This window comes from Silurus meridionalis, chromosome 28, assembly GCF_014805685.1.
Source record: "Silurus meridionalis isolate SWU-2019-XX chromosome 28, ASM1480568v1, whole genome shotgun sequence".
NCBI lineage: Eukaryota > Metazoa > Chordata > Actinopteri > Siluriformes > Siluridae > Silurus > Silurus meridionalis.
Genome location: NC_060911.1, coordinates 10,637,730 through 10,647,513, shown reverse-complemented (window position 1 = coordinate 10,647,513; position 9,784 = coordinate 10,637,730). Strand labels below are relative to the sequence as shown.

At 39.2% G+C, this 9,784-nt stretch overlaps 1 protein-coding gene across 1 annotated transcript; it reads left to right on the top strand.

Annotated features, from left to right (window-relative positions):
* The first annotated feature begins 2,142 nt into the window (after positions 1 to 2,142).
* memo1 (mediator of cell motility 1) lies at positions 2,143 to 9,784 on the top strand. The gene is made up of 9 exons (XM_046843395.1): positions 2,143 to 2,540; positions 5,034 to 5,115; positions 5,229 to 5,297; positions 5,382 to 5,494; positions 5,758 to 5,869; positions 6,865 to 7,007; positions 7,250 to 7,326; positions 7,464 to 7,568; positions 9,210 to 9,784. Exons 1-9 carry the CDS (start codon positions 2,321 to 2,323, stop codon positions 9,339 to 9,341), a joined length of 1,053 nt encoding a protein of 350 aa, XP_046699351.1. The 5' UTR covers positions 2,143 to 2,320; the 3' UTR covers positions 9,342 to 9,784.

Here is a 9,784-nt window from a genome sequence, read left to right as displayed (position 1 = left end):
AACATCTACCCAAAAGTGTGGAAGTTATTTTCCCAACAAATGGGGACTTTAATGTGGAATGGGATTTCCAAAAAGCACATACCAAACTTTTGATCAGGTGTCCACAAACTTTTGCCAATATAGTGTAGATAAAATTGTACTTGCATTTAAAGTGAAAAAGCATATAATTCTTATAAATGTTAGTAATCATGCCTGAAGCATTGTTTAACAGTGTGTGATATAAGATTAAGAGAGGCTAAGGATTACTTAATCTAAAGGGTGGGTTAACATGGCACTATGAATAAACATTAAAGATGATGAATTGCTAATAATAAAAATAGAATTGATTGAGAGTGATGCAGCAAAAACACCTGGATCAGTGGTTTTTATCTTGTGTGCTGGGGTTTCCTGGTTTTCGGGTTTCCAACGAAAAATCCATTTTAATCCTTAATTTATTGAACTAATTGTTCAATCTGGGTGGATTTTTTTAATTAGGTTGTTACATAGTGTCACTGATAGATGGCAGTAGAAGAACAGGAGTGAATATTAGAAATCACTAAACAGCCTTCATGAGTCATATCGCTGTGTATTGTGTGACGTCATCATACTAATTACGTCACACAATATAAAATATACATACATATATTAGTATATATATCAAGTGAGGAGGACTGAAAAGATCTATGAGGTCTCTCTCTCTCTCTCTCTACCCTTCAGCATTGTTGCAGGCTACATACACCACTAACACACTTTTCACTCTTCAGGCCGAACGTCCAAACTGTGTAACAGATTCCTTCCACAAGCCATTAGACTACTCAATACAATGGGACTGGACTGACACAAACACACACACACACACACACACACACACACACACACACACACACACACACACACACACACATGCAAATGAATAATCTTATTACCTGTTTTGTAAAGAAATTGCTGCTTAAACATTTTCAGTGTTTGCATGTACAGTATTTGTTATTATATGGACAGTTAATTTAACATAACATTCTCTGTACTAACAACATCTTGTGTACTGGTCTGCCAGCCATCTGCACCATCTCTATACCATCTGACTCTTTTATGTCTACTGTTTTATGCTGGGGGTTTTTGCACCAAATGTCACAGATGTGCATTTAATACCATGCTCCAGTTTTGTGCAACTTTTTGTTTATTGTCTTATGTATGACTTTGGTCCTAGAGAATAGTGTTTCATTTCACTGTATACTCACACTGTTTCTGAATGACAGTAAACTTAACTTTACTTGAACTACACACAATCAGTTTGGGTTTTTATTTTTGTCACATGACTACTATAAGTGCTACACAATGCAATAGATATTTGGTCTTGACATTTGTGTTCAATAATGATGGGAGTCACATGACAAAAAAAACTAATGACAAGGACCACAAGATATGAGAAGTAAACTAATCAAGTCAAGTCAAGTCAAGTTTATTGCTATAGCGCATTTCACAACAGACATTGTCTCAAAGCAGCTTTACAGAATTTAATAGTTAAGGGGAGCGATGTTTATTTATCCCTGATGAGCAGCCATGGCATCTGTGGCAAGGAAAAACTCCATTAGATGTTATGAGGAAAGAAACCTTGAGAGGAACCAGACTCAAAAGGGGAACCCATCCACATCAAGAGTGTGATTATAGTCTTTAAACAATACAAATACTGGAGAGGGAGAACTAACATGAGCACTGGAATGTAAGATTATAAGTAATGTTCTTTCTACAGTCTTATACAGTCATTGTGGTTATAAAACTAAGAGCTACTGAGCAATAAAATAGCTCAACATTTACGATCATCACAGATCCAACACCAGCTTCTCCATGACAGAGCCTTTAAACTTTTTTACTAGTCATTCTATTTATCATAATTTCTCCTTAGCTGCGTTGTCATATTTAATTGTTGTTGTTTGTAATAAATTATTTTAAAAAGATCAGTTCATTTTGATGAACGAGTTTCAATGAACCAGGTCACTAAAATGATCCGATCTTCCCATCACTAACACACAATAAAAAAACTTCCATTCGGAATCTCCAGAAAACGCTGATTGGATGATCAAATGTGCTTTGATCCGTCCTTCGCCTATCGTCGACCAATCAGAAGTCAGTATGGCTTTAACTTCATGGACCAATCAGATTCGCGGAGGATCTGACAGAAGCTGAGCAGAGTGACTTGCTTGAAGAAACTACTCGGCGCTTTGTTCCACAAAGACATCTATTCTACCAAGTTTTCCAGGGTTTTTTTTTCGTCCTGGATATGAACTCCATCTTTCCTTTTTCACGGATAGCTTAAACGTGTTTTTGTTGTTGTTTTAAATATATGTTATATCTTATTTCCTTGTGTGCCCGAACTACTTTGTCCAATCCGGTTGCTAGCTGGCGGTTTGGTGATTCTTCTCTTCAAGTCTTTGCTGTATACGAGTTATATATATATTTATTTGGTTTTAATCTGACCAAGATAGGCGGCTCGGGTACCAAGATGTCGAACCGAATGGTGTGCAGAGAAGCGAGCCACGCCGGCAGCTGGTACACCGCCTCAGGTAGAGCCGGGGACGGGGACTGGTGGGGGAGAAGCGGCCGCTGTAGTGCATGCTAGCTAACATTAAGCTAACATTAAGCTAACATTAAGCTAACATTAAGCTAACATTAAGCTAGCATGGTGGTCGGGATGGGATGTGGGTGCTGTGTGGGATCAGCTGTGAATTTTGATGGCTATTTATTCAGGGTTAACTCCCTCGCCAAGCGGTGTTAAGCCGAACTTTTTTTCCGGGGCCTGCGATCCAGCTGATCGGCTTCCCTGCACATAAACACCCGCTCAGTGAGTTCAGGGACAAAGGCGCTAGTTTTAGCTTTCAGTGGGTTTGAGCTGAAAAATATTCCGACTGCTCGAGTGACAGCTCATGAAGTGGATTTATTTAATGAAGCAGCATCGGGTAGAAAACACTGAACATCACTTGAACGTTTATTTATAATGTATTTTCGTTTTATTGTTCATCGTAGCATAAAGGGGAGGGAGGGAGACAGGGAAGGGGGGGTTAGCCATTCTACGAACGAAAACACCCGAGTGCGCATGCGCAGTGTTTTGATCCCTAAATGATAAGATTGTAATAATATCCACATGCATGTATTATTAGTTATTGTTAACAGGGAAGATAAACGGGACAGGCTCTGATTTTTGGCTCTTGGCTGGATGTGCTGTTTCCAAATTGGCTTCTTATTAGTCAGCAGATTTTGAAGCTGGGTGAAAAGTGTGTCAGTTTCCTGACACTGGCAAATCAGAGCCTCTTCTACTGCCTGGCCTTCATCTTCATCTTCATCCCAAACACCCTGGACTGTCACTGTAGCAAGTCTGTTTAGTGACATCAGCTGAAACCCCTTTCCTTTTCATATATACACCAATCAGGCGTAACATCATGATCACCTGCCTATGATTCGGGTTGGTCCCCCTTTTGTTGGCAAAACAGTAATGACCCATTGAGCGTGAACTTGTTCAGCAATTCAATCTACGTCCATGACCCTGTCTCCGGTTCACAACTGTTCCATCATTGGACCACTTGTTTTTGATAGATACTGACCACTGCACACTGGGAAAAATCCCACAAGATCTGCAGTTTTGAGCTGCTCTGACCCAGTCGTCTAGACATCAGAATTCTTTTCAGAATCCTTACGCTCGCCCATTTTTCCTGCTTCTAACACATCAGTCTTATGAGAACAAAATGTTAATTTGCTGCCTAATAATATCCCACACACTAACAGGTGCCGTGATGAAGAGATCATCAGTGTTTTTCACTTCGAGTTATGCCTGATTGGTTTATATATGAACTTCCTCTGTGCTTTTGTATCATTAATCAGCACTGTGAAAAGCAGAACGACTCTGTATCTCTTTTATGTTTCACCCTGCAGCTCATGTTCTAAAACCTTCATTCTGGTTCAAATTTGGGCCTTCGATTCCTCACAAGCAAGAACACACCGTGTGCTTCCTTCAGCAGAATATAACTAGACACCAACACTTTCTTTAGGAATTTACTGATCTATTTAAAGACCAAAACGATGGCATGAAATCACGGTTCTTTAAACGAGATGCCATTCGTGTGAGGATGTCAGTGTCCTTGTCATTTCTAAGTATACGAAGCATCAGACATTGCAAAAAGGGGCTCAGGGCATGCAGCATTTTGTAATTAGCAGCTGTGTATTAGTTTTTGAGTTAATAACTAGTCAAACACACACATTTCATATATATATATATATATATATATATATATATATATATATATATATATATATATATATATATATATATATATATGGCGGCACAGATAAATTGCTTTTCGAAAGTGTATATATTTCATGCACATGGATTGCAAGAGAACTGTTATTGTAATTTCTCTGGGTTGGTCAAATGTCGCTAATATATACTATATAGACAAAAGTATTTGGACACCGGACTTTTCCAGACATGTTTTTTTTTTCCTTTTTCCCCCCAAACTGTTACCACAAATCTGGAGACCCAAACCTGTTCCAGCATGACAATGCCCCTGTGCACAAAGCCAGCTCCATGAAGGTTTACTTTGGAAGATGTTGAGTGGTCTTCTGTAAAGCTCTGACCTCAACAAAATTGCACACCTCTGGGATAAATGTGAATGCTGGCAGCACCCCAGGCCTCCTCACTACACCTACCTGGGAACAGGATGGGATTATTATGTTCAGAAAACATACCAATTTTATGGTCAGGTGTCCACAGACTTTGTCGATATAGTGTGTATGTTTGTGTAAGCTACAGCTTTTCAATTTTAATAAACAATGCCTGTTACTCAAAAACATGAAAGTCCTGACCAGGTGAACAAACTAATGAATGTTCTTTCACCCAATTTCTAAAAAATGAACAGCAATCCCTTCATGATCTGTGTCTTCAGCCATAGTACACTATTGTATGTGGAGTACTAATTATAATATTGAATTCTTGTTGGTTAAACTATCGTTATTTAATAAGGAGTAATCTCTTTTTTTTTTTTTTTTTACACCTCTTACTTTAGGATCCCAGCTGAATGCACAGCTGGAGGGCTGGTTATCTCAAGCACAATCTACATTAGGACCTGCTAGAGCCATTATAGCACCGTATGTGACTATATCTTTTTTGTAATAAATGTAATTAAAATAAATGTATTTGTAAATTAGTGCTGAAATTCGCTCTAACAAAAAGCTTTAAGCCCCGGCATCTGTTATTACAGACACGCTGGTTATACCTACTGCGGCGCTTGTGCAGGACATGCCTACAAGCAAGTGGACCCTTCTATTACGTGAGTTGAAACACTGAGATGTTGGAAGTATTGAAGAGATAATTTCTACGTTTATTAATGGAAGGCATGGTTTTTTTTTGGTAGCCGGAGGGTATTTATTCTAGGACCTTCCCACCATGTGCCCCTGTCTCGCTGTGCTCTATCTCCTGCTGAGGTCTACAGAACACCACTGTATGATCTGAGGATCGACCAGAAGGGTAATGCAGGTTTTTGTTTTGAACAACATCTGTTTCACTCGCTTTTATTAGCACTAATTCAGTGTTATTAGGATCTGAGTGTTCCACAAAGATTTAGCTTGTTGCCGTACCCATCTGAATACTAAGTTGTGATTGGGTGTTCTTTGACTAGCTAACTAAGCATCTATTTAAACCTGTTTTATGAAGGACAATTGTTTATTTAGAACCGCCTCCGCACCTACGTCCCTGTCCACAATGCATATGTCTTTTCGCCACCTTTGTAGTGTATGCCGATCTCTGGAAAACGGGCATGTTCGAGAGGATGACTTTGCAAACAGATGAAGACGAGCACAGCATTGAGATGCACCTGCCTTACACTGCCAAAGCAATGGAAAGGTTTGCAATCATGATCCTCGCTTGTCTGTGTATTGATATTGTCGCAAAAGCATCATGTTCAATACTTCATAGTGGTGTATGTAGTGTGTAGGACCTCATCTGCAGAAACAGAAACGTTTTGAAATCTTATGGAAACACCATTACAGCGATGGAGTAAAACAAATAAATAAAAATGTTGTGTGTAGATCAGTGGATCTCAAACTTTTTTCTGCCCTTCCCCACTAGGGGGTTTAGATTTTTAAGCCCCACCTTTCCATCACCCCAAAAATGGAAATGAAATACAGGTTTAAAAATGGCATTTATTGACAGTTAAAAAACATCAAACGGCATCAAGTAAAAAAATAAAAGGGGAGGTCTGTTAGGTGCCCTAACTGATGTTGTTTTGATTTACTTGCATTATTGACCTAATTGTTTGTTTGTGGTTGCTTTGAGTGTATGGAATTTTTTTTTTAATAGTGAAAATGATGAATTAAGAATAATGAAGAACACAAAAAATGAACTCCTGCCATTGGATGTGTCCCACCTGTCATGTGTTTTTTTTCCTCCACTAGAGGGCGTATCTCACACTTTGAGAACCACTGATCTAGTTACAAATTTTTGTCCACTTAAGTAGGAACAATTGTACACCTGCTCACCCGTTCCTCATGATCACCTCCGAGCTGACAGGATTGGAACCTAGTGTGATCCCCGTCTACTACTAGTGATTGAGTTTTTATATCTTTTCTTAATAACAAGGAATTTCCATCCAAAGAACTTAATATTTCACCACTCACTCAGCCCTTGACCGAGATAGAAGTTTCTCATATTCTGCAGTGAACATGAACTGAAACTCTTGACCTGATATCTGCATTATCATACGCATTGTGCTGCTCTGAGAAGATAAACGCTGATTGGATGAGCAGGTGTTTCTATTAAAGTGGACAGTGAGTGTATATTCCTTTTAAATCAGGCATTAATAAGTAATAGTATCTATTGTTTTTCTTTTAAAATCACAGCTGCAAAGATGAGTTCAGCATCGTTCCGGTGCTTGTGGGAGCGCTGAGTGAATCTAAAGAGCAGGAGTACGGCAAGCTGCTTAGCAAATATCTTGCTGATCCCTCCAACCTTTTTATTATCTCTTCAGATTTTTGCCACTGGGGTGTGTACTACTTTTATCTTTCTTTCTTTCTTTCTTTCTGTCTCTCTCTCTCTCTCTCTCTCTCTCTTTCTCTCATACACACACACACACACACACACACACACACACACACACTACACTTCAGCTTTTTGTTTAAACCTAATGCAAAATATATTATTTATTTATTCTGTTCTCAGTTGCTTTATTTGAGTGTGGAAATCGACTCGATTGAATTTCTCAGCCGTGTTTGCCATTTGTTTCAGGTCAACGGTTCCGTTACACATACTATGATGAAAATCAGGGCGAAATCTATAGATCCATCGAGCATCTGGACAAGATGGTAAACCTATTTCTTTGTACTTCCTTATTACTGTTATATAATACCAGGATAAACGAATAATACAAATAAGTTGCGCTTTTGAAGTTTTGAATTCTGTAACAAAATGCAGTGTTCTAATAACTTTTTATTTTCTTTAGGGTATGGGAATTATAGAACAGCTGGACCCTGTGTCCTTTAGTAACTACTTGAGGAAATATCACAATACTATTTGTGGTCGTCACCCCATTGGAGTTCTACTCAATGCAAGTTGAATTTTCTTTTTTTTTTTCTTTTTTTTTTTTACAAAACAAAACAAATGAGTAACAGTATGTGGAGCCGTTGAAAATAAGATTGAAGCGAATACTTTAGCTGTAAAACGTCTATATAATCTAATGATTATGCACCGATCAGCCATAACTTTAAACCCCAAATGTGTAATATTGCATAGATCCCTCTTCTGCCCCTAAAACAGCTGTGACCTCTTGAGGCATGGACGCCAGAAGATCTTGGAAGGTATTTCTACTGCATGTGTCCAGCACCAAGAAACGATCACCAGAATCCTATAGACTGTGCGACAGTGGCATTCTGCTAAAAGAGGCCACTGCTGTTGGGGAATACCGTTTCCATGAAGGACCTGATCTATAATAATATTTAGGGAGGTATGTGTCAAAGGGCCTAATGCTTCCCAGTAAAACGCTGCCCAGAGCATCACACTGCCTTTCTAATAGGGAGGTGGTGGTAGCACTGGACTTGGGTCATGAGTTCAAATCCCAGCCACACCACACCAGCACTTCTGGGCCCCTGAGTAAGGCCCTTAACCCAATATCTGCTTAGTTGTATGAATGGAATAAATGTAGGTTGGTCTGGATAAGTCCAAATGCCATTAATGTTAATATTAAAATAGCATGGCTTCTTCTTATGGTTTCTCCCGGTGTCATTTGTTTCCCAGATAAGAAAGCACACACCCCTGACAATTTCCATTATGTTATAGGAAACGTGATTTATCAGGTTAAGCTTCCTATGGTACAGTTCTGCTGCTAACGTGCTCATTGTAGGTGCTTTTGTTGGTCCACTGAATTCAACATGCTCACTGTGTTCTGAGACCTTTCTATTATAGCCTGCATGAACTTTCATTATTTATTTTTATTTGTATTCCAGTAACTCTTGTTGAGTACAAAAAAAAGTCGCTCAGGTTGGTAAACTTGCGGCAGATCATTTCCAAGAACCGATGTTCATGTAATATAACTTAGATCATACAGGTGCAACTGTAAATAGTTAAAGTTATGGCTGATCTCTGTGTATTTATGTAGATATCTTGTGTGTAATTTTTCTTTGTCATGTGATTATAGATACGGGGTGGTATCAAAACGTTTCGAGACCGGCTCTGTTTACAAGAAAGCCCATCATTTATCTACGTTTACACACAATCACCTTCAGAATAGACCATTAGCACAGCAGTACAGCGTTCCCAGTGTTCCTGCCGAATCTGCAGCAGTGTCAAAATGTCATCCCCCAAATCTGGAGTAGGTTGGGTGAGATCATATGGATTGCACCCCCCGACGATCATTATGCACGAGTTGCTGAATGTTTTCCACATTTTCGGGTGTTCCGCTCGTTGAAGGTCTTCCCGATCTCTCGTCGTCTTCCAGTGATCTTCTTTCGCTCTCGAAAGAGCGCACGTGCCGCTCGAAACATCGCAGCAGATCTGCCCAGTTTCACACAGAATTTCACGTTCGCTCTTCCTTCCAACTTGAAATCGTTGACGTGGTAACGCACCGGGTCGGAATAGCACCATTATACCATTAGTCTCGAAACATTTTGATACCATTTCATATATGATGTTACATGACCTTATTTTTTGATGTATGAAATCCTTATCGATTACTCTCTCGTTTTCTCTCCAGGCCGTGGCAGAGCTGAAAAAGACTGGTCTAGACATGAACTTTTCTTTCCTCAACTATGCTCAGTCGAGCCAGTGCCGAAACTGGTCAGACAGCTCAGTGAGTTATGCTGCTGGAGCTCTTATAGTTCATTGAGGTGAATTCTCCGAGGAGCAACTTGAGCTTCTTTGAAGACCCCAGAAATCCTTCCCAACTACTTAAAAACAGCCGAAGCTTCCCCTCAGCCTCTTTATAACGCTGTTTCCTGATTTTCTTTTCCAGCGAAAGGACCTTAGATTTGCTGAGAGAAGCTATAAAGCATTAAATATTAATTAAATATCTTCAACTATTGCACCCCACCCATTTATTTCTTTTCATACTAGGTTAATGCTTTAGAAGTACAGTTGCAGCCTGTGCTGCTTTGGATGGTTTTTAATTTAGTTTATTTAGTTGTTGTTTTTTTTTTTTTAATGCAAGCTTTCCTGCAGTGGATTTTGCAGCCTGATGGAATCTGCGAGGACTTGTCAAGTTCTTCAATATCTGTAAGAAAGTTTGTTTCCATTTAAGTTGAAATAAAGCAAACGATATATCCCTATTGA